At 34.9% G+C, this 25,862-nt stretch overlaps 1 protein-coding gene across 1 annotated transcript in view; it reads right to left on the bottom strand.

Annotated features, from left to right (window-relative positions):
• ESF1 (ESF1 nucleolar pre-rRNA processing protein homolog) overlaps positions 1 to 25,859 on the bottom strand; it is a 54,431-nt gene extending 28,572 nt beyond the window's left edge. The window contains exons 1-9 of the mRNA XM_014563089.2: positions 25,800 to 25,859; positions 24,067 to 24,748; positions 19,272 to 19,639; positions 17,913 to 18,026; positions 17,255 to 17,355; positions 16,091 to 16,243; positions 14,654 to 14,768; positions 12,840 to 12,987; positions 6,460 to 6,621 (exon numbers count right to left, since the gene is read on the bottom strand). Coding sequence (XP_014418575.2) covers positions 6,460 to 6,621; positions 12,840 to 12,987; positions 14,654 to 14,768; positions 16,091 to 16,243; positions 17,255 to 17,355; positions 17,913 to 18,026; positions 19,272 to 19,639; positions 24,067 to 24,706 — 1,801 coding nt within the window. The 5' untranslated portion in view covers positions 24,707 to 24,748; positions 25,800 to 25,859. The remainder of the gene's footprint in view (positions 1 to 6,459; positions 6,622 to 12,839; positions 12,988 to 14,653; positions 14,769 to 16,090; positions 16,244 to 17,254; positions 17,356 to 17,912; positions 18,027 to 19,271; positions 19,640 to 24,066; positions 24,749 to 25,799) is intronic.
• Positions 25,860 to 25,862: the final 3 nt, after the last annotated feature.

The raw sequence follows: 25,862 nt of genomic DNA, 5'->3' as shown, positions 1-25,862 counted from the left end.
ATATTAAAGATGAATGCTCTCTTGATCTCACTTCCTCCTCCAGTTTCCTTCCCATTCCTCTGTGATCCACTAAAAGAAAATCCTCAGGGCTTGTTAACCCATGAGTACACTATAAGTTAAAAGGGGGAGGGGGAGCTCTATTAGAATGGTAACTAATAAATGCAGAAAAAATGATAGAAATAGAAAATCAATACTTTGCAACCAATGATATAACTGATTCAAGCAAGGATAAATGAATGTTAATGTCACCAAGTAAAATATTGGAAAACAGGATAGTCACACATCCTACAAAGTACATACCCTTCACAAAGGAAAAAAAATGGGCCTTTACAATGGAAAAATCCATTAGATACCACCTGAACTGAGCGAGCAAAGTTAACAGCACACACACAAAAAAGGGCCAAACTGATATTATGTGCCTCCAGATGTAAGGCAATGGGAAGTACAGAAGAACATCATTTATGGAAAAATCTTGCCAAAATTTTTCTACCTGAACTAATTGTGAGGAAACAATCAGATAAACCCAGATTGTGGGTATTCTATAAGCCAGTTATTGCAGATATTTTAAAACTGACTGATCCTGGACCAGGGGAAAAAAAAAAAACTGTAAAGAGTATTACTGGAATGAGTGAGAAATTTGACTATTATTTTAACGATGTTAAATTTCCTTAGTGTGGTAACAGTATCTTGCTCATGTAAAGAGCGCCTTTGTTTTTGGAAGTTACATGTTGAAGTATTTTTAAGGATGAAACATGATGATGTCTGCAACTTCCTAACAGTCAAATATTCAGAAAAAAGGAGTCGTCTGTCCTTAAGGTCTCTGATTTGAAGCCCACTAATTTCATCCACCCTGGCCACCAGAACTCTTCAATGATCTCTGCACAGCTAGATCCCTAGGTCTTTCTTAGCCTGTATTTTACTGAGCCATCTTCTAACTGAAATGCATTCTTCACCTGGCTGCCTGGATACCCTACAACTCTGAATTTCCTCCTGTATTTCTGACACCTTCTTACCAGCTGCCTTTGGATGATCCCTGCTCACCCTCCACAACCTCCAATTACTGCAGCGCTCCAGAGAACAGGTTTTGAACTTCTTTTCTTCTCTACCTATAATCACTCCCTTGGTGTTCTTCACTTATAGAGATCTACAACTAAGATTCCCAAGTTTATATCTCCAGCCTTGATCTCTTCCCTAAACCTTAAACTATGTATCCGACTATCTCCTTGGCATGTCTATTTCAACATACAGCAGGCATCTTAAATTTAACATGTGATGAAGAAAATTTCTGAAGTTCCCTTGCAGACCTCTTCCACCCATAATCTTTATTATCTCAGGATTATTATGATAGCCTCTTGACTGATCTTTCAAATTCTGTTCTTTCCTCCCATGTTAATCTGCCCTCAAGCAGAACAGCCATAGTGATCCTGTTAAAAATAAGTCAGATCTTCTTTTTATTATTGCATCTATGAGATGACGGATGCTAACCAAACTTATTGCAGTAATCATTTTACAGTATATGCAAGTCAGACTATTATGCCGTATACCTTAAACTTATCCCGTAACATGTCAATTGTATCTCAAAAAAACTGAAAAGAAATTGAGTCAGATATTAATGCTCCTCAGCTCAAACATTCCAATGGCTTCTCATCTCACTCAGAGAAGCCAGTTAAGCCCTTAAAATGGCCTGCAGGACCTCATGGTCTGGCCCCGCTACTCCTCTCACCTCATCCATTAGTCTCTCCTCCACTCACTCACTGTGGTCACACTGCTGTCCACGCTGTTCCCCAAACACACTAGATAAGCCACAGGTTCAAGGCCAGCATGCGCTATTTCTCCTGCTGGCACTCTTGTCTGCATGGCTCACCCGTGACCTCTACTTCCTTTAGTCTCTGCTAGAATATTTTTCTTACTAATGACTTATCTGTTTCCCTTTAACCAGAATATAAGATTTATGAGGTCGAAAATTTGTATGTTTTGTACACATAGTGTGTAGAACAGTTCCTGGCGTATGCTCAGTAAATAAGTAAAGGAAAGTTGAGGTACTGAAGGATGTTGAGTAGAAAAAAGACCAGATATCCTTTTCACCTGTGTCTATTAATCAGGCAGTAACTAAAAAAAAAAACAAAAAAAGAACATATCTAATCTTTTTTAAGATTACAGACAAAAACATGCCATTATCTGCTCATATTCTGGATGAAATTTCAAAGATTAAAATACACAGCTTGCAATATCTACAACAAAAATTACTATCACATAGATTAATGGAACTATTAATACAGGGAAGGTTATTTATACCTTATATATTATGAGATAAAACTCAGTATGCCTCATTTAAATGTATACTACAAGTTCTCCAATGAGGCACATTCCTTGATGAAGGCTCAATATGCTAATTATGAATCACCTTCTCTACTCATCAAAGTGAGCCAGGCAGGATACTTCTTTAGCGACACACTGAGATGGGAAATATTACTCCATACACGTCAAAACAATGAATTACAACTTTCCTTTAAAATCTTATAATTCAGCATTTTTACTTATCTATAATTTTAATTAATAAGGTTGTATTATCACATGTCCATGAAGAACTAAAATAGCAATAGAAAGAGTGTTCATTCTAGTTGTTATACCCATGTACCTGCTATCCGCCTCCCTTAATATTCACCCTTAAGGAATTAAACTTCTAATGTTACAATACTGTATAATCCAATGTAAAAAGATAGGAAGTTAAATAGTCTAAACTAAAATTCCTTTTAAAAACCAAACCAAGCCATAGTCCAGCAAATATTAGTGATTATTAAGAGTATTTATTTTTCTGAAGAGTTTAATATTTCGGAAATTCAAGCCACAGAAAAGCTGATGGGTGATATAGTACAATCTCATACTGACCCTCTGTGGTTTACTGAAGTATAACATCACAAAAGTCCTTTGGTTCCGGGTAGCTGTTACTGGGAACATACATTTCTTAAAACTTGTATCTAACAAAATACATGTATGACGTGAACAGTATTCTGCAACTTACAAAGTACTTTTATAATATGTTAAATTAAGCAAGAAAGGTTTTATTAGTCCCATTTTTCAAATAAGTAAACTGAAATCCTGAAAGGTAAGTTTATTATCTCATTTAACACATCTAGTACGTCAAAGAGCCTTTGCATTAATACACACACACACACACACACACACACACACACACACGCATAGAAAAGGTACACAAGCACTCAAGTGCATGTCTATACCAAAGACTCATAGGTTAACAATACCCCGCTGGGGGCCTTAAAAAATACTATGGTTAAAGACTTTTAAAAAATGCATAATATCAATTTTCCTTCATTTAACCTAAAGTGAAAATTATACATCCAATGTTGATGATAATTCCATGAAATTGGCACTTTCATCATTGCTGAAGGCATTAAAAACCGGTACAATCCTTTTGGAAAGCAATTTGGCAATAATCTCAAGACACAAAAAGTGTTCGTGTCCTTCCCTAGTAATTCCATTTCTGGGAAGCTATCCTATGAAAATAGTTCAAAATATGGAAAAAGCTATACATTATTTATAACATCCTAGATGTTTGGCATCTGAGATTTAAAATTTGAGGCTTGGACATTGGTAGTTTTAACAGCTTGTGAGAGAACCACAGGTTGATCCACAGCATAAGTAAAGCTGCTGTGTGAGTGAGGAAGTCATATTAACGGGGGAGTGAGACTGACTGCCAGCGCTGGCTTCTCCTTGTGGTCTCTACAAGGTCTCACATGCACAGAGATATTTTTTAAATGGCAGGGGAGTGGGACGGGGAATCTTTGTTAAAAAATTGTTTTTATAAGTAGAAGGCCCTAAAATAGCAAGCCTATTACTTGGCTGGTGATGAAAGTGAAGAGATCTAAGAAAGTACTGGTATTTGTGGGTTTGGGTTTGGTAACAGCCTTAGATCAAATTTCTTTCCAATGCCACAGGTCTACCATAGTGAAAAATTAGAAATATGATTAAATATTCAACAAAAGAGAAATGATAAATTAAACCACAATCTACCTAATCACTCAGTGGCTGAATAAGGGTAATGGAATTACAGATGATCATTTTTCATTTTTCTTTTTAAAAATATTTTATATGACATTAATATCACATCCACAAATAGCAGAGGCAAGATAAAAATGTACTGCTAAATTTAAGAGGGAACAGTTCCTAATTCATTACAATGAGGTCAGCGTTACCCTGATACCAAAAGCTAAGGACACTACAAGAAACAAAAACGTAAGACAAATATTCCTCATTAACACAGGTGCAAAATCCTAAACAAAACATTACTAAATAGAATTTAGGAATATATATAAAAAAAGGATAATGTTCCATGTCTAAGTGAGGCTTATTCTAGGAAAACTGTACTGCTTAAAGCTTCCTATGTACCCCTTTTTGGTAGCTGTACTACATAACTATATTAATAAAGACAAAGGTTAAATCTGGCCCACAATATAACTCTAAAATATCTGCTATAGAACTTTTCAATCAAGTTTATTTTAAATCTTCTTTCCCAAATAGTTAACTGAATATCTCAATTTAAAACATGTTCATTCAAAATATCTTCATTCAATAAGCTCATTCTAAGATTATAATTAAGCTACAATTACACCATGTTGGACTTAAAAGATGTAATTCAACATTTCCTGGGATCATAAATTCAAGGACCTCAAGCGAAAAACTTTACACACATTTCTGAGCAGTATGGTTGTACTGCCTGACTGTGACTTACTGACAAAGGACACTCAACCCCTTAAAGCAGCCTCTGGATTCTTTTGCTGAACAATTCTAAAGATATAGAGAATTCCTCTTCATATTACATTGAAACCTACTTTCCTTCAACTTAAAAAAAATTTTTTGGTCCAACTATTTTATTTTGTTTTTGATTATTTGGGGGGGAGGGTATTACTGATTGACTGATTGAATGGAGGTACTGGGGACTGAGTTCAGGAACTCCAGCATGCTAAGCATGTATGGCTCTCTACCACTAAGCTACACCCTCCCCCTACAACTTTCCTTCAACTTTTATCCACTGGCAAAAGCACTGGACTTCTGAGGTAATAAGTGAGATTAAGTCTTCATTTACATATTTATCCCACAAGTATTTGAAAATAAATGTTAAGTCACTTTTTAGACTTTTCCTCTCCAGGCTACATTGAGTTCTCCCAACCACTGTTCACATGATAACACTACTGAACTTCAGTTTTTCTTACCATCACTTTCTGAAAAAGCCAAACATTTAAAATAAATGAGCTATAACATAGCATCTACATTCCTACAGAAATATGCAGGAGACGTGTCAATCCTAATAAATTTACGAAAACAATCAATCCTCAAATATCAAAATATGCTAGTTTTTTTTCTTTTTCCCCAAGTGAACACAACCTATGAAAACAGATGTTTTACTCTCAGGGCAAAAACATACTAGTTGTAAGAAACGGAGTAACTGAACATAGAACACTTAATTTTTAAGCAATGGTGTTATAAGTAGTATCTTTTCATCTCCAGAGGAACTGAGACGAAAAGAATTAAATCCTTGTCAAAAATTATACCTGGGGGGAGGGGAGGGCTCAGTGGTAGAGCACATGCCTAGCATGCATGAAGTCCTGGGCTCTATCCCCAGTACCATCATTAAAAAAACAAACAAATAAATAAATGTTTTCCCTCCCCTCACAATATCTAGCTTTAAAAGATATACATATAGGTGAAAAGCAGAAATCTGCAAAAGCAGTATTATTTGCAAAGACACATGTTGATTTGCCCAGGATTGTTAACAAAAAAAATGCATATGTGAGGAAACAATCCTCATTTATCTCATTTTTTATCTTTGTTTAGCTTTGACATGGTTTTAATTAGTATTGTACTAATATTGCACTACTCTAAAAAAAAGTGCCTGAAACCTTCAAGGCAGTTTTAAAAATCACTTATGATGCTAAACTTCTTTGACTATTCAAAAATACTCAAAAATTGCCAAGTTGAGATGGAAAACTATGTATTACATATTTTGTATTAGTGAAACTTCACTAATTTAAAGTCTAGTTAGGGGTTACTGGAGAAGAGTCCACTTATGAATTACGTATTTTGAAAAAAAGTTTAATGACTTTAGAATACATAGTACCTGGATTCAAATTTCTGTACCTTGAGAATAATCGAATCAAACCTAGGAAAGGCCTACTTTCATAAATGGATAATTTGCAGTTAGTAAATTAAAGAGACCAAGAATAAGCTGGCAAGAGTCTAAAACATTAGTCCCAAAGTGAATTAAATGATGTATGCAAACATCATGTTAACTTCCTCACCAAAACATTCCTGGAAAATGCAGTTTAATTTTAAGTTTATATTTCCAAAGAGTTGATCTTGTTTTCTTTTACAGCTAAAATGCATGCAACATCTCAAAATGAAGGAAAACAAGTAAACATTTAATTAGAATCTAATTCTTACCTGGAACCCACTTAATTTCCATTTCCATATCATTTTCTTTGCCTTTCTTTTCTTTTTCTTGAATAACTTGCAAGAGCTGCCTATATTTAGCAATTTGTTCTTCATCATCCTTCTGACTTCTTTTTGTTTTCCCATCTTCCTCTACACTGATTTCATCATCACCTAACAAAAAAATCAATTTCATTTAACATAGGGAAATAATTCACATCTAATTTCAGTGTTTAATCTCAGTCACTGCAGCAACCTTCTAAAAGACGTCAGATATACTATAACAACAAAATGTCAAAATCAGACTTAAATTCCTTAATATTAAATGAATTAAGTGAAAGACTTAGATCTTGTTTAAAATAAAAATCAGTTGCAAAGTTGGCACTCTCACAGTAGTATACTTGGGAATCTGTTTTTATTAAAATTCATATTTTAAAATAATCCTGTTGTCATGTAACATCCCTGGACTTCTCCCTACAAGCAAGACAGCAGGGATGGCATTTTATTCCTCTTATGTCCCCTACCATCCAATACTGTGGCTTTAAAATGTATGGTCAGTAAAATGAGCCTGAATAGTGTTGGAATGCATCTGATACATGGATTTAGCTGTTCCCGCTGATGACAAAGATAAAGGAAGTTGCCTGTAATTCAAAACAAAAAATGATGAATCCTTCCCATTGGACAGTAAGCAAGCATGCTTACTATCAGGATCTCACTAACACTTCAGAATAAAAATGAATAAATTAGAAGTTAGTGCTATTAATTTCCCTATACGGAAAATATTCACATTTCCATTTATTAATTTTATAAAAATAATTATAATACAAAGGAGTAGCATAAAATTCATGGGCAATAAATACTAAAGAAAACTAGTTATGTGAAAAGTTTGTTTGCTCTGTATTTCCACTGCAATTCTCCAAGTCAAAAACATAAATAAGAACCTAGGTTTAATGCAAAACATGCAGACTTACTGAATTGACTAAATGTCCCCACTAAAGGAAAATTTAGAAGCAGCATACAGAAGACCCTCTAAAATGTCTGACATTATTAAGCATTTAGTCATGAAACATCAATGCTAAGGTGGTCTTTATATCTTCAAAAAGGTGACATGAAAAAAATTGATTAAGTAAATGTTTTTATAGCTTTTTCTCTAAATGAATAAAAAATAGTACACGACATTCTTTCCATCCTATCACACTTTTACATTTTCACTCAAACAGCTGAAATTCATTTTTTTCCTGTTTGTGCTTTGTGCCACAATAATAATGTTGGATGGAATTCTGTCATGTATCCCGTAATTCAACGGATAAAACATCAGGAACACATTAACAAAATGGCAATGTACTTCTTTCTATTAAAAGCTTACTTCTGAAAACATAATTAGAAGCAAGCTCCTTCCAGGTTGAAATTTTAGTGGTAAGTCTCTGATGGCCTACTTTAAATTGATTTTTTCCAGTACTAAAATTTTACTTTCTGAAGCTCTAAAATGTGGGTTAACTCGTGTAAGTCTGTTTTTTCCCAATTCAAGGACAGTATTTCGTGAAAGCCTAATATTAAGTTAAAAAAAAAAACAAGAAAAAAAACCAAAACAAAAAACAAAACAAAAAAAACTATAACAGGAAGAAGCCCTGTTATGTATGATCTCTTATAAGCTACAAAAGGAACATCCAGTAACTGTAAGGCATTCAAATATACTAATGTATCTACCAGAGGTACGAAATTATAAATTAAAGTAAGCTTGCAATCAATCAAAATACTGAAGAAAAAGGCATGCTTTTAAGAACTTAATTAGTATATTTCAAACAAAAAGCTATTAATCCTTAAGGTTTTAAAGTAAAAATATACGATATGAGGTAGTATGTTAACACTTCCTAAGCCTTTATACACGTTATCTCAATTTTTCCAACCATGAACAGAACTATCATGATCCTCTTTTTACAGCTATGGAAAGAAAGGCACAGGGGCTAAGCAAACTTAACCAATGTAATTTCACTATGTGAAGTCAGGATTTGAAACCAGCAGAGCCTAAGATCTTAACAAAAATATACTAACAGATTAATGGTTATTTTCCCACAATATTTGTCACTCTTATGTCAATAATGTCATTTTAAAATCTAGTTCAGTTCTCCCAAACCAGTCCAAAAGTCTATTTGAAAAACCTGTACCCAATCTTCACAAGAATATGTGAAATGCTCTTCTTTCCTTTATCTTAGAGTTGCTAGTAAAGAAAAACTATCCAGAATTTTCAGGAAAGTGCTAAATGACCATATAGGTATATAAACAAAAAGAAAATCAGCATAGCTATGGGGGAAAAAAACATAAAGGCTATTTGAAGAAGACTTGGCTGTTCTGAAGTCACTAGAAATAACATAGTCACTCAGATGTTTGGATGCCAAAGAAAGTAATAAGCAACAGCCATCAAGACTTTAATGTGAAGACTTTTGTGCCCAATATAACTACAGCCACAAATCATATACTTTTTAAAAGGCTATTAGATACCTAAGAAATTATGTAGTTTTATCAATGAGATTTCTGAACAAAGAAACTAGAATGATTAAGTATGATTTTCCATTCCATGTGTGACACAGTTCAAGAGTAGTACTTTATGAAAAACTTAGAAAAATGAAGGAAAACCTTCAGTAGTCTAAAAAGAACAGTGACGGGCCAATCACAGGATCTTAAGAAAGTTAAGATCTCATGGTCCCTATGATAATACTAAAAAAGAATTTTAGGATTTATTTAATTTCACATTTATAAAATAATACATATGAAAAAGGAAAACCAAAAGGACAGCTATGAAAAATGTCAGGCTAAAAATCAAAGTAAGAATATTCACTCCTGATAGTTTAAAACATTTATATCTATGTCTCACATTTATGGTTCTTCATTTGCTGTCAGCACATAATTTTGTCTTATTCGTAACTGTGCACAGTTGGGAATTCTTACAATAGATAGGAATGAAGATGTGAAGATATCAGGGAGAGAGTATCAACCCAAAACTGATTAAGAAATTGCAATCAAGCTACCAAATTTCCAGAGTTAGATCCAATATAGCGGAGAAGAGGTTTTTGGCCCCATTTTTTAAAAAATGAGCCATTTTAAGCAAAAGCATATGTAAATTTAAAATGTATCACTGATCAGTTTAATCCTCAAAATTTTTTTTAAAATAAAGATATAGACTATTTGAGAACTTCCGCTTCCATCAATGGGAAGCTAGGTATCACACCAACCCTTTTACTGAGGACATCAAGGTGAATGAAATATTTGAACAATCTTTTTAAGAGCTTCAAAGAGGTTTAAAAAAAAAAGAGAATGAAGATTTCAAAGAACTGACAAATTAATGAAGAATTACCAAGTCAAAATCAAAGAGAAGGTTTTCAGAGAGATGACCCCAGTGTTCAAGACCTATTTTGCCCTGAGGGCATTTATTGAGCCATCAAAGAAACAGCTGTGAGACTAAACTACAGTTTTGGCAGCCTGGCAGGCCAAGAGGACGAAAGTTGAAGAACCAAGTAGTACCCCCACATTTAGCAGGGACCCAAGGGACATACCCCAGAGCAAGGGTCAACCACAAGTAAACCAGCTCTCATGCAGACTTGCATCACCCAGTAGGGCCAGGGAATCTCAAGTTAAAACTTGGAATAATGTGGTTCCAGAATGATCAGAGTAAATCAAAGTTCTCTCTGATGAGATACTCTCACCTCAAATACCAAACCAGCACAAAAAGTTAACCAGGCATACAAGTAAACAAGAGAAATCTCTTGTGAAGTAACAAAAATCAACTCCAAAAGATTTCAAATAAATACTGAAATTATCAGACATACACTACAAAAACATGTTTATTCTGTTAATAGAAATAAAAGAAAGTGTTGAAAACACCTGCAATGACTAAACTATAAAAAGTGATATTACTGATTTGAAAAATACTAAAACCAGACTTTCGTAAGTAAAAAAATACAATTACCAAAATTAAGAACTCAATGAATAGTCTATCAGCAGATTCAACACTGCTGAAAAGAGAATTAGTGCACTGCAAGACTGGTAAAAGAAGACACTCAGGATGCAGCACAGAAAGACAGCAGATCAAAAATCAGAAGAGAAGGGAGAGGGAAATAGCTCAGAGGTAAAGTATAAGGTCCTGGGTTCAATCCGCAGTACCACTATTAAAAAAAAACCCAAAACCAAAAACAAGAGAGTAGTAACATGGAAGTTACAGGGTAAAGATCTAAGATGTATTTAATTGGAGTCCTAGAAGGAGACGGGAAAAGAAATATCTGAATAGATGATGGTTGAGAATACCCAAAACTGAAGAAAGATACCATGCCATAAATTCAAGTAACCCACCAAACTCCAAGCACAATAAATTTAAAAATCTATTCTCAGTTCATATTGAAACAGCAGAAAGACAAAAAGAAAACTTTAAAAGTAATCAAAGCTGACAAAGGCTTAATTTCCAGAATATATAAATAGCTGATACAATTTAATAACAAAAAAACAAACAACCCAATCCAAAATGGGCAGAAGATCTAAACAAGCAACTCTTCAATGAAGATATACAAATGGCCAACAGGCACATGAAAAAATGCTCAATATCACTAATTATCAGAGAAATGCAAATCAAAACTACAATGAGGTATCACCTCACACCAGTCAGAATGGTCATCATTCAAAAGTCCACAAACGATAAATACTGGAGAGGGTGTGGAGAAAGGGGAACCCAGCTACACTGCTGGTAGGAATGTAGTCTGGTGCAGCCATTATGGAAAGCAGTATGGAGATTCTTCAAAAAACCAAAAATAGACTTACCATATGATCCAGCAATCCCACTTCTGGTTATATATCTGGAGGAAACTCTAATTTGATAAGATACCTGCACCCCAATGTTCATAGCAGCACTATATAACCAAGACATGAAAAAAACCTAAATGTCCATCGACAGATGACTGGATCAAGAAGTTATGGTATATCTATACAATGGAATACTACTCAGCCATAAAAAAAATGCCATTTGCAGCAATATGGATGGACCCAGAGATCATCATTCTAAGTGAAGTAAGCCAGAAAGAGACAGAAAAATACCATATGATATCACTCATACGTGGAATCTAAAAAAAAAAAAAAAAAAAAGAGGACACTATGAACTCATCTACAAAACAGAAACAGACTCACAGACACAGTAAACAATCTTAAAGGTTACCGGGGAAAGGGGGTGGGAAGGGATAAATCTGGGAGTTTGAGGTTTGCAGATGTTAGCCACTATATATAAAAATAGATTAAAAAAAAAGTTTCTTCTGCGTAGCATAGGGAACTATATTCAATATCTTATAATAACCTTTAATGAAAAAGAATATGAAAATGAATATATGTATGTATATGCATGACTGGGACATTGTGCTGTACACCAGAAATTGACACATTGTAACTGATTGCACTTCAATTAAAAAAAAAAAAGCAGTCAAAGAATAAAACCCAGACAATCTTCAAAAGACTGAAAAAAGTAGACTGAGCTGACTTCTCAAAACAACAATAAAGCCAGAAGCCAGCAGAATATTCTTATAAATGTGAGGATGGGGAGGACTGTCCACCTAGAATATTTTTTACCAGTGAAAACATCTTCACAAATGAAGGCAAAATAAGGACATTTTTAGACTAAACTAAGACTCAAGAGAGTCTGACACCAGTAGATACTACCAGAAATTATCAAGAATATACTTAAGACAGAAGGAAAATGATCCCAGACAGACGTATGAGATTTAGAAAAGAATAAGGAACAAAAGTAGAGGAAAAAAGTGAGTAAATTTAAACAAAACAATAACATTAATGTCCTGCGGGAATTAAGAATTACAATATACAGGATAGCATGAAAGGTGTTTCAAAATGCCTTGCATTCTCTAGGAGGGTAAAAATATTAATTAGCATTAAACTTTGGTAAGTTAAGGCTGCAAGTCATAATTTCTAAGACAATTACTAAATGAACAGAAAGAGTCTACTTCCTAAACTAGTTGAGTAGAAAAATGGAATATGAAAAATAATCCAAAAAAAGTTCTTAGTTTAAAAAAGGGGGATAATAAAGCACTTTACTAGTTTATGTGATTGCATAACACATGAGTCATGACAAGTCTATAAGGCCTGGCTTTTTTTGTGAGGTCAGGGTTTTAGAAAGTGTTTATGGTTAAAGAAATTCAGGCTAAAAAAAAAATCTCTAAATAAAAATTTCAGTTACTATCTACACGTGTATATAATACTGTATATGTGAGCATGCTTTGCAGAAGGATTAAGGATTGGTTTGGTACTCCCTTTTAAGCTACTGCCAAAGACATATTTCTGTTAACAAGTCTAGATGAATCATCTAAATGCTTACAAATGAAGAACACTGAAAGATGAACAAGTACCTTGTAGCTCCTCTTCTATCTCCTCTTCATCTTCACTAGAGGAAGCTAAGTAGGCTTGAAAATCCATATCCAAAAGCTCTTCCTTTTTAAATTTCCTATTGAGTGTTGTAATTCTGTCATGATCAGTTTCATCCCAAGTGACCTCCACCTTTCACAACAAAAGAAAAAAAACTGGAAATGTCAGTAACCCAATTTTGTTAAAGAATATTTATCATTAACTTGGATGTTTAACAGTAAACTAAAAATGTTACCATGTGCTAAAACAAATGATAAATAACATGCTTAATGAGAAGTGTTCTATTCATGGAAAGGGAACCATTTCAATTAATCTGTGCCTTTCTCCTCCTAACTCTCTGCTTTATGCAAGGTGCTTCATTATTGGGAATAAAAATTCACCAGTGTGTGGACTAATTATGGTGAAAACAAATAAGAAAATGCACTAGTTAAAAAGTTAACATTATTATGAATGAGTCAAAACATGTTTTTCACCTGGAGTTCTAGGCATTTCAGGAAGTCTAGAAACTATGTGAAATTCATCGACAAACCTTTCAACACAATGTCAATTCAGTCCATTTTCCAAAACAGATTAAGAGCCACTGATGAGAAAGGCATCTATTGGTTGGAAGTACAGTGAACCCCTGTGACACCAGAACTGGTCTGTCAAATGGTCAGTTTAGTGACTGGCTCCTGCCCTCTCTGCAGTCTCCATTCTCAGTCAGGTTAGAGGTTTTACCTTCATCATAGGGCGGGTCCCGTATCTGTGTTTTTTTCCTCAGGTTAATCTCCCCAGATCAGAACAACAAAATGGGCACGAGTTAACCAACAGATGTGATCCTTAAAATAGCTGCTATTGTTGCAGAAATTCCAGCTAGTCACATGATTCAGAATTACTCCTGTTCTGATAATTAAGACTGAGCTGATGACCACAAAACCACTGCTCAAACCACAGGTGAGGATGATACAGTCAGACCGAAGGAACTCCATACTGGCTGGCTGGATAGGCTTGCCTATTTTTCAGTCTTGAAAACAACATGATCCTACATTTTATGTGACTGACTCTTTTAGCCTTCTTTATTGCATAAGGGTGGGGTTTCACTACACTCAGTCACTAACAGCCACACAGTTCCCACAGGCTGCAGGTGACATGACATGGCAGATACAGCAGCTCTCCCTCCGCCACCAGCCTGTCCTCAGAAGAACACAGTGGTTTGTCACCAGAAAGGCAGTGAGAAGACTGTATGGCCGCTGCAGAGTCCAGCCATGGACAGAAGGTAGACGGGGTGGAAGAGCAGAGAGAAGCCAGGCAGTTAAGTAACAAACTAACTCAACAGAAATCTTCTGGCTGTTCATTAATAAGGGTTAATGTGACATCTAGTAGTCCTGAGCTATTCTACTTCAATTGTTTTTCTAATTTTTTGTATCATATCTGCAGAAAAATGTGTTCCTATTTTAAATTTTCACTAGTTTTGTTTTAACTGTGATTTGAAGCAATCTGTTCTCTCTTTCCCCCCTACTCCCCAGGATATTAATAACTGACATATTACTTACTGAAGAATCTAATTAAGCAAGTGTATGGGAAAGAGAAGAGAAAAAAGAAACATTTGCAGGTAACTGACTAGGCGTAAAGGCATAACAAAAATCTGAAAATAGGTTCAAACAGATGTGGCAGATAAAAATGCAAATACACTTGTGCCTCAGTTCTATTTGCACTTATGCATTAAAATTTTGAATACTTTTCATTTCTAAAGATGCTATTAGTCAATAACAAAGTCTTTTCTTAAAGCACTGCAGCTATACATCTTCTAAAGAGGTACCGTTGATGTTCCCATTGCAGCAGATGTGAAGTATTTTGGTTTATATGCTGTTAAATCCACTTCTGAGGCTACATCCTTTGGCTCATCATCGAAAGTAATATCATCTGGTATAAACCTAAGAAACAAAGAAAAAATAAATTTATTTAAACATATGTTGCAGTGATAAACAACCAGAGTATAGATTCTCTTCTAATTATGTGTAGTTTATCCACAAATACCATATGAGATTCTACAGAACACACATGTGGATAAAGCAAACAATGTTAGAAATAACCTTGGCACAAAATTTCTGAAATTCATAAGCTATAAATCTGTAATTCCACTAAGTCTGAGTAAACTCTGAGCAGGTAGAAACCCTGCATTAGGAGTCAGCTAATATGACTCAGGTATAAAGGAATGTTTGGTAACTACTATTTAAACATTCAAAACAATCACCTCCCACTGAAACTGCTAACAGAAAAGAGGAGGAAACAGCTTGTCCGATGAGCTATGTATGCCTTTGTTGCTATATACTTAAGCATGCTAAAATCTTATCCCCAATTATCAATTCAAAAATTTTATTCGTATTTTTCCACCAGTCAGAATGCTTTTGAAGTGTGAAAGCTATATATAGTGACTATGAATTGATACATTTTTTCCCTAAAATATTTCATTCTGAGAACAAAGCCTCTAACAAACCTGGATACAAAGAAGTGATTTCTACTGGAAGTGTCAAAGTAGAATGGTTTACTGGGTTCAGAGAACTAGGATAATGATAAAACGGTGCAGTAGTTTGGATTCCTGGTTTCCTTAGAACAGACATCCACAACCCCCTACAGTTTTTCACGTCAGGTCAGTGAAGCCTGAGCATGTGGTGGAAATAACACACAAGTCTGAAGACAATGCCAGCAACACTATCCATTCACCAGGCAGCACTGCCCAACAGGACTTTCTGTGACAACGGAAATATTCCATACCTGTTCTGCACAACATGTGGCCATTAAGTACTTGAAACGTATCTGGTGTGAGTAAGCAAATGAGGTTTAAAATTTTTTAATTTCTAGTTAAATAAATGTAAGCAATCCAGTTATGACTACTGGCTGCTGTATTAAGATGGCACAGATCTAGAGATACTAGTTTATTAGCAAATTCCTTTGCCCTACCTTAATGCTTTTTTAAAAGTTACTTCACCTGGTTGCTAGCTCTAAAAGTGCAAAGAAGTACCACTACATAAAACCTATCATTCTAAAAACATAACTGACATATTTGAAAGGACATAAACGTGAGGTGACTCATACCTAATACTCTAGCATTTTCTCATTCCAGTTTTCTTTCTTAAAAGTGTTCTATGTTCTTTTAGAACGTGAAACGGCAGAGTGCACTACCAGTTCCAATATTTCAGTTCTTATAATCATGTTGTGCTACAACACTAAATTGGTAAGACACACACTAGATTACCTTAGATCTACGAATGAACAACTGCTTTCGAATTCCAGGCCATCACAATCTTCGTAAATTTTAGCGGCTGTTTCAGGAGAATCACAGTCTACTACTGCATAATAGTACTTCAGTCGTTTGAATTGATAATCTCTCAGTTTTTCTCTAGAGGTCCTAAAAGGGGAAAATTCATTAGACTTACTTAAACAGAAACAAAAATATTTACCTCCCTTTAAAAAAGAAATGTAATTGTTTCAAGAAAAATATATTACAACCTGGTCTTCATTCCAATCCACCTTTCCTTTATGACTTTGCCTTCATGTACATTAAATACTTAAGCTCATTTTGTTTTTTTCAACAAGGTACAGACTAGCGATTTTTACTGTAATTTGGTATTCAGAAAAGGAAAGAAAGAATTACATGTGCTTACCTGTGATTCTAATTCTTAGAATAGTTATTTGTTTTGCTATCACATATAGCCTTCTCAAGTAAAACCACTGGAGAGGATCATTGTATTATTAAATATGCTAGGAAAGCATCAGTTTTTATTATAAAGGAACTCCTGCTCTTGCAAAACTTTATTCCAAATTCATGTTTTTTCAAGTCTAAATGGTTATAAGTTCAATTTACTTAACTACAACACATTCTTTGAAGGTCTTCATCTGCTCTCTTTTGCCACCCATCTATTTAACCACCATTTTTATTAACTGCACATATAGCTCCATCTAGTGGATTAAAAACTACCTTAAATTTTTTTATATACTACATTATGGCAAAGAATTTTTCCTATCATTTTTAAATTTTTCTACTTAATCCTTAAATAAGAAAAATTATGTAATTCAAAGGCAAATAGTTTCAATGCCACTTAGGTAGAAAGCAACATCTCAGAAAAAAGCAAAACTTACTAATTCAGGGCAATGAGGCTGAGAACTCTAAATCAATTTAATCATGAAATGTTTCTCAAAAATGCAGTAATTATTTTCACGAATACAGAAATATAAATACACATAGAAAATGTTGAAATTGTGTGCCACTTCTGACAGACTTTAACTTGCTTTGCAAACAGTTTTAACTACAAAGGCTCAAGTGCAAACTTTAGTCCCAACTATTAAAGTGACCAGAATTCTGAATTAGTGACACGAACTTATATGAGGTTTAGTTTTATTTTCTAGAATGATTTAATACCAGTCCTTTTCAGGGGCGTCTTCAGGAATACTTAGTAACTCTACTGGTCCTTGAACTTGCTCTTCCTTCATCCTCTCCTTTCCAAACTCCGAAGGATATATCTAAACACACACACAAAATAAGAGCAATGTAATTAATTAGTACTTCCCTTTTCTTATAATATCCAGAACTGTCAAGGTCAGGAACTCTAATAAGAGTTACAACTTGACTCAATGAAAACACCAGTAATGACTCACTTCCAAACTCACTATAGGAAGCTAAAGCATCCTGAGGAATAGTTTTAAAAATAGTCATTTTGGCTGGAGAGTAACTGATACGGGGTTTGGGAACAAAAACAGAGTATCTCCTCTATATGTTCTAAGGGTTCCAAAGGAAAAATTAAGAAAAGTGAAACAAGATTCTAAGCTCAAGGAATGCAATGTAAACACACATGAAAATGACTGGATTCAATACTTTAAATAAAATATATGAAAATGATTAAAGAAACACATAAAACATAAGCAATGAAGAAAAATAATTTTGTAATAATCAACTTATCCCTAAGTCATATCATTTATCTAAGACTTTCTTTTAAAGAAATTCTTAGAAGAAGAGAATTTCTTTAAAAAGAGAAAAAAATGCTTAGAAATATCTACGTCAAAGTGAAATCAAGTCTCACCTTTACAGAAAATATAACACCTCCTTTAGGTTTAAACGAATTGAACAAAGCCAGCAAATCTTTTGCCTTCAATCTATCCCAGTCCATGTTGCAAACTGCTAATCGATGTGTAATCTAAGAAATGAGAAAAATTAAGTATTACATAATCTATATCATTCCCAATGCTTACAAAATTAAGATACTTAAAATATAATGCCCTCTTTCCCCCAAAACCTGAAATCATTAATCTAAGTGGTTTCAACATATAAAGGAGCACTTAAGGGGGTGTGGGGGTGGGAAGGGACAGACTGGGATTTCAAAATTTGTAGACACTGACAGGCATACGCAGAATAGAGAAACAAGAGTATACTGTATAGCACAGGGAAATATATATATGTAAGATCTTGTGGTAGCTCACAGCGAAAAAAAAATGTGACAATGAATATATGTATGTTCATGTATAACTGAAAAACTATACTCTACACTGGAATTTGACGCATTGTACAATGACTATAACTCAATTAAAAAAATGTTATTAAAAAACCCACTAATCAATTAGCTTATGTTATTAACTAACTTCATTTATTCATTTCTGAGCCATCTCTATCTGATTGTGAACCTCCATGTTCCCAACACTCTAAGCTGAGACTGTACCTACATAAAATAAAAAGAAATGGAAAAATTTCCAACATCAGATTATGTAATCAGGCCATAAGAGATGCTCAATAAATATTCAATGAATGAAATTCCAAGAAAACATATTTTGTTTAAGAGAAGGTTTACACAAAAGGAAGATGTTTAACAGGATTTATGGCCAAATATTAATAATACATTATAATAATGTATCCAAATAAAATGGTAGACACGTTTAAGGACAAAAAAATAAAATAAAATAAAATAAAATAAAATAAAATAAAATAAAATAGCACTTAAGATGGATAATACAATGGTAGACGTGTCAACAGAAAAGCACTTTGGTTCTTAGTTCTTGAATCAGAATATGATGACGAGCTGATTTTTTAACTACCAAGTTTATTAAGCTATTTTATCACTCGTGTGAGTAAAGTTGAGTATAATATAATACTCTATAGCACTTTTTAATAGGTGCAGCAGGAATTGAAATGTAAACTTCTAGCTAAAACAACAATTTTCTCAAAATTTCACGTGACTTATTACAGAAGGTCATCCCTATCTGCTTGGACAGACATCTAATTTAAATAGGTATATTCTGCATCAAGAAGTTTTAATTAGAATCACCACCAAGAGTATTATTTACCAAAAAATCTTTTCCTCATTAATTTAATGACATCAATTCTATCATCCATAAAAGCTATTTGTACGGTACTCTTGACAAATAATCTTATTTATTCAAAAGGTCACCTCATCAGCCCGAGGAGCATCTTTATCTAATTCTCTCCATGCATGCTCAAAACCAGATTCCTCTGGAAGTAAATCTGCCATATCTTCTTCATCTTCAGAACTAGTTTCTATATTTCCTTTGCCCCTTGCAAGATCAGGGCCACTGTCACTTTCATCATCATCCTCACTATCCTCCTCCTCCTCATCATTTTCATCTCCACCATCCTTGTCACTGTCAACGTCATCAGTGGCAGCTCTACCAATGCTTGTAATTTCATCTTCGGAATCTTCATCACCTCCAGTTTCACTAGCACTTTCTAAATCTTCCTCCAGAGAATCTTTCAAGTTTTCATGACTATCACTGTCTCTTGCCATCACGAACGGAACCACTGCAAAAAAGGTCAAAGGAGGGAGAATTAACAAAATATAAACACTGAATTAAACTACATCCAAATTATTTTTACCTCAAATCCAGTAAAAATAATAATTTCTATGAGACTAAAGGAAAATATAAATTCAGCAAAATTCATGCCAAACCACATTATATAATAAAAGTCTTAATATATACCCAGATCACAAAGATTCACACACTCATTCAATATTTATGGAGTGTCTGCTACATCTAGGTACTCAGTATACTACCACTGGCAAAAGAGAAGCAATCAATGCCCTCAATGAGCTTCCAATCAAGGAAGAGGATAGACGAACAGATATTGATCAAGTAAAATCAACCAAATTCATAAACATTAAAAAATGAAATTACAACTAGGATAAGTGCCAAGAAGGAATGTTGTAAGATGCCATGAGAGCATAAAACAGAGGTTCTGAGTGATAAACGAGCTGCTATTTGAGGGATTTAACACTGGAGGAATTAAGTCACCAGGGTTAGACTAACAGATGAGGGGAATGCCCCAGCAGTAAGAAAAGTGTATGTGAAGACCCACTAGTAGGAAAAAGCTGGCAACCATGTCTGGATTACAGATAGCCAGGAGTCCAGTACAATGAGACTGAAAGAGTTAGGTAGATGTCACACTATCCCAAAACCATGTAGAAGGTTTGGACTTAGTTGTAAAAGCATGAGAAGCCACTGTCTTTACAGAAGTAGGGACATCATGAGATTTGCAAATTGAGATCATATTGACTACACCTTAGAAAACTTGACTAGGAGTCATGAGTGGATTGTGAACAGAGAATTAAAAAGGTGGTATAGCACTCTGGGCAAGAAATGAAGGCAACACTAAGCTGGTGGCAATAGAGATGCAGAGTAGTGAGTCAGTTTTGACTTTCAGAGTCAGGAGATAAAACCAACAGCAATCAGTGACAGGGACTTGATATGGAGCATAGGAATTGTGAAAGCATCAAAGATAAAGTCTTAGCTTCTCAGCTTGCAGAGCAAGCTAGCTGGCTAGACGGACAGAGAAAAACAGGCAATGATGGAAGAGAACAAGTCTGTCTGGTGGAGGTAGATCATGAATGTAGTTTTGGATAAGCTCAATTTGAAGTGCCTTTGAGTCACTTAAAAGGACACAGAAAAGACTGTGAGTCTACAGCTCGGAGAAGTCTGAGTTGGAGATAAAATTTTGGATCATTCATGTATAGTAATAACAGAAGTTGTGATGTGGATGAGATCACCTACGAAGAGAGCAAAATAACTTTTCTGCTAAATCATGCACTTTGCAACTGACTTATAGTTAGCAATACACAAAGACTGTTTTCACTTAAGTTGGGGATTTTTTGGCCCTCAGCACTCTGCAAGGGCTCATTTCCTATTTCTAAAGCAATCATATGCTTCCATCTACTGTATGTGTATCTCTGTGTGTGCAGATGTATCTTATACATTATACTCATCTTTAAGTTGGAGCTTATATTTCTGCTGATTCCCAGGCTCTAAGCTTGGAGAATTAAAAACAAATCTAAAAGTTTAAGAAATGAAATAAAACTGAAACTTAGTTTTTCTCTTGGTCCTATAATCTTACAATGCTCATTCACTAACCAAATATTGAGTACTACGTACTAAGCATTGAGCTGCAGGAAGCGAAAATGGAGATGATTTGTAACATGATCCCATGCTCTTCATGGGCTCATACACAAAAAGAAATAATTTACTGATTTATGGAACTATGTTCTAAAGCACCACAGAGTGAAATATCTAAATTTGCTTGCAGAGAGATATTTGTAATAAGGAAGGCTTCACAAATATGCCATTTGACCTGAGACCAAATGAAAAGGAGTTAGGAGGAACAGCAGGAAATGGGCTTTTATTTTCGCGTCAAAAGAGAGTGGGAAGTAATAAAAGATAACTAACCAGTAGATGTGAAAAAGTCAAAAAAAAAAAAAAAAAGGCATTATCAGAAGTTCTATATATGGGATCAGAAAAACACCACCACAATAGTGAAAGAAAGTTACTATGAGGTAAGCATCAGAATTCACTTTTAAGCAGTAAGCTTAAAATAACACTTTGGGGACCTAGATCTCTCTAGTATTGTAGTATTTGTCAAGTATCAGATATTACCATACAATTTCCATGATTTTTGCATATTACTGATATTTTTCACTAAGTTGATTTTTTTAAATTAAAAATATTAGCTTTGTTTCAAACAATATCCTTGAAGTCATAGATGTGATGTGGTGGTTACATTTTTTCCTAAGATCCTGAAATACATAACTATTACTATTAAAAAGTTTGATTATTAAACTTTGATTATTACTATTAAAAAGTTGGTTAACATACAACATCTCCTCATGTATGACAATGGTACACATATCACATTTTGGGTTGTATAATAAATTGATACTTGGGAGACTTAAAGAGGCCTAGTATTTTAATATTTTTGACAATATCAAGTACATTCAGATACTAAATATCTGCTCAGAGCCCACTTTGTACAAAGCCTTATTCTAAATAATGTGGGAATACAAAAATAAGCAACTGCATCTATTCCTAGATGGTACCACTCTACTAGTGATTGTAAACACTACTTATATACCTACTTTAAGAAAATGCTTTATCATTTTCTCCGATTATAAAAGTAATTAAAGCTCATTGCAAAAAAATTAAGAAAATATGATTTAATGAAGAAACTAAAGATGGCTAGTTTTTCATTCAGAGATAACTAGGTGGTTATTCTGGTACATAACCTCCTAAATTTGTTTTCTATGATACACCCATTAATTTATTTCTAAGTAGCTAGTCATACCATTTATTCTATTTTGTAACCTATTTCTAAAACTTCATATGTCACAGACATATTTGGATATATTACAATTTACCTAGTTCCTGAAATTTAGAATTCTGCCCATTGCCTGATACTTTCTACCTCCGAAACGTGACACTGGCTGGTCAAGATGTCTTTCTGCCTTTTCCTGATTCCTACCCTCCTTGGGTCCTGTAATCACAGCCAGCTTTTCCTGGCTCATCTGAACATCATGAATTTTCAGTGACAACAACAACAATCAGCAACACCAACACTCAAAATTTCCTGCTGCCAGAGGTGACCCAAAATTTTAATAAGCTCAGAAAACATGTAAACATGAACTAGAATCAGATGTTTCTTACTAAGTTTCAAACAACCATTTCTAGCTGTATTATCCACTCACTCCTTCAGAGACCTTATTATCTAATCAAATGAGAATACTGATCTCTTCTGAATATGCCCAAGGATATCTTCACTCAAAAAGGTCTTCCCATGTAGAATACTCTGGTCCTCAAACTCAATTTTTCCAAATCCTCACCAAAATAGCATTTCACCTATGAATTTTTCTCAGATTACCATATTTTGAGTGACCTCCTCTGAATTCAGAGCTCTATCCTGAACATCTTTCATGGCACTGAAAATTGTTCTATTTCATATTATGGTTCTGAATAATTTCTTCCACTTTAGATCTGCGCTGTCCAGTATGGTACCCAGCGGTCACATGCGACAATTGAGCACTTGAAATATGGCTCATCCAACTTGAGGTTAGCATGAAAATAGTATGTAAAATATCTCAGTAAGTTTTTATATTGATTACATACTGAATTAACTTTTTGATATTTTGGATTAAATAAAATATACTAAAAAATGAATTTCACTTCTTTTTTGTTTTTACTTTTTAATATGTCCACTAGAAAATTCAAAATTATATACTGCTATCAGACAGTGACCAGTGCCATGGCACAGAGTCTAGCAGGCTGTTATCTATGAAAGGGGATCTACAAAGAAGCGAGAGGGCTTAAATCAAGGTCAAACTCCAATCACCCGACCATGCACCCTGCAGAGCTGTGCCTGCTCAAGGGAAAAGAACCTGTTGCTTCAAAGGTGCTGTCCTCAACAAACTGGGAGCTCTGTGTGTCCAGAAGAGCATATCTGTTTCTAATTTGCATGGGCATCATATAAATTAGCAGGAGCCCTGAGATGGGAGATTACGTCTTACTCAATGTCCCATCTGTCACATATTAGTTACTAAAAGTAGTTGAACAAATGAAGGAATGGATGAGTCTCCAACTCTACTTACCTTACTCAGACATACCTCTCATCCTGTGATGAGAACATGTAACTCTTTCACTGGTTAGAGAATGTAGCTGCCACCAGTGCCCACTACAAGTCAAAAACCACTGCTTAGCCTCAAGACTCAAATATTTTCCCTCTCTTCTATTATAGCACCAAATAAAAAATTAATCATATAGTATTTTTTATTTTATAGCTTTGTACTTCCAAGTAAGTATTTGATTATTCCCATGACACTATGAAAGCACTTATTACATTTCCTTTTTTTAAAAGTCCCTATAAAAGCAAATAAGGTAACACTAAAGAATCCTTAGCTCATTCCAACCAACCTGATTGCATTCCTCTTCTTGTCTCAGAATACTTGACCTTGGGAGAATGCACAATTTCAGAGGTGCCCAAGTCTGTCATCCTTACTTTTCCTTTGGGAAACAAGTCTGTACTATCTTGAACAATGTTTTTTTTCCCTTCTGGGCTTTTTTGTGTAAATTCTTTGCTATCAGTCTTGGGACTCATGGAATCTGTCTTCTTAGATTTGCATGAGCTTTTCACTTTTTGAACTCTCTCAGAGTTATCTAAATTGTTTTTATTCCCAGAATCTTTTTGATTAACTTTCTTAGTTTCTTCATTTTTCTCCTCAACAAGATTTTTTGATTCTACTTCATTTCTAGTCTGGGCTTTTTTCTTCTTCATTTTCTTTTGGCTCAATACTTTGTTATCTTCATCAGAGACATCTGAATCAGAATCTGAAAGGTCGTAAAAACGTTTCAAGTCCTCTGTTGTGCTGTGGTTGATGGGACGTCCTCTTTTATCCACCGCGTAGTTCAATTTGAACTTTTTGTCATGAAACATTGCTCGAAATCTCTTGTCAATTTTGACTTTTCGATCCTTTTCTGGCATTTCCCAAAATCTCGGGTCCTTGGCAACACGCCTAAACCGCTGGTCACTCATTATTTCTTGTTTGGATGCCATTTTAAAATGTCTGACTGGACAAATGCTTGAGGAAACCAAACACTAAAAAAAAAAAAAATATTAATAATAATGAAAGGTCAGTAATATAGTTAAATAAGATGCTTTGGGAAAAATATCAATTCACAATACTAAGTTAAATGTTAAATAAAACAAAATAGGTCTAATTTCATTTCCCAAACTTATTTTGAGCCACATGCAGAAAAGCAAAAACAATCAGCGTATTTTCTTTCAAGTTCTGAGCATCTGGAGAAACAAATTTAAGGCAAAACCAAGCAGAATTCCAGGACTTCACGGAGGTGGGCAAATGATTACTAGCCAACTGCACTTACTTAGACGTTCTATCTTTCTACTTGTATACCTGAGCGTGTTACAAGTAAAAAGGTAATGCAATCAAAATATTCCCAAGCCTCAGTTGGTCTCATTTGTTTCTTCAAATTCTGGTCCCATTCTCTCCGTTAATCCTTCCCTCATTCTACTTGGAACAGACTTTACTCCTACAAGGCTAGTCTCCTAAATAAACAGACCAAAATCAATTCAGTCTAGGTCACAAAGCTCCCTCTTTGTATATGACCACCTTCATGAGTCAGGTAAAGTCTCACTCTAGTTAATAAATATAAGTTAGTGGTGCAAAAGCAAGGGTTGACAACGATGCATTCATACACATTTAACCCTCGGGAACAGCCTTATGGAGTAGGTACCATTTCGTTCAACTATTAGAGATAATGCATATGAATATTTAGAACGAAAGCACTCGATAAACGTCAGATATTCGGAGAGCAGAAGGCGACCTGACTTCATCTCTGACGCCCGCCCTCACCTCCGTAGCCCACCATCCCCTTCTACCCACCCTCTAACGCGGGCAACACCAGGGTGACTCTGGAACTGGGATCTCCTTCGCAACTCCTAAACCTCAGAGAGCCGCCTTGGGGCTGAGGTCCTCCGACAGGACCCGGAAAAGGAGCAAGGAAGCTTGAAGAATGGGGTTGGAAAGGCAAGGAGGAAGGGCATGGCCCTCACGAGTCCGAAGGAGATTTCCTCAGAGACTGGTTCTGCCCCCTCCACAGCCCTTCTTCCAGAACACAGCCCCACTTACCTCCTCCGAGTCCTCTCCGAGCCTCACATGGGCCCCACACCCACAATCCTCCGCGCGACGCAC

The sequence above is a fragment of the Camelus ferus genome, chromosome 19 (assembly GCF_009834535.1).
Source record: "Camelus ferus isolate YT-003-E chromosome 19, BCGSAC_Cfer_1.0, whole genome shotgun sequence".
In the NCBI taxonomy this organism is placed as follows: domain Eukaryota; kingdom Metazoa; phylum Chordata; class Mammalia; order Artiodactyla; family Camelidae; genus Camelus; species Camelus ferus.
Note: the sequence above shows the minus strand (reverse complement) of the source record. Positions and strands in the feature narration are given on the sequence as shown.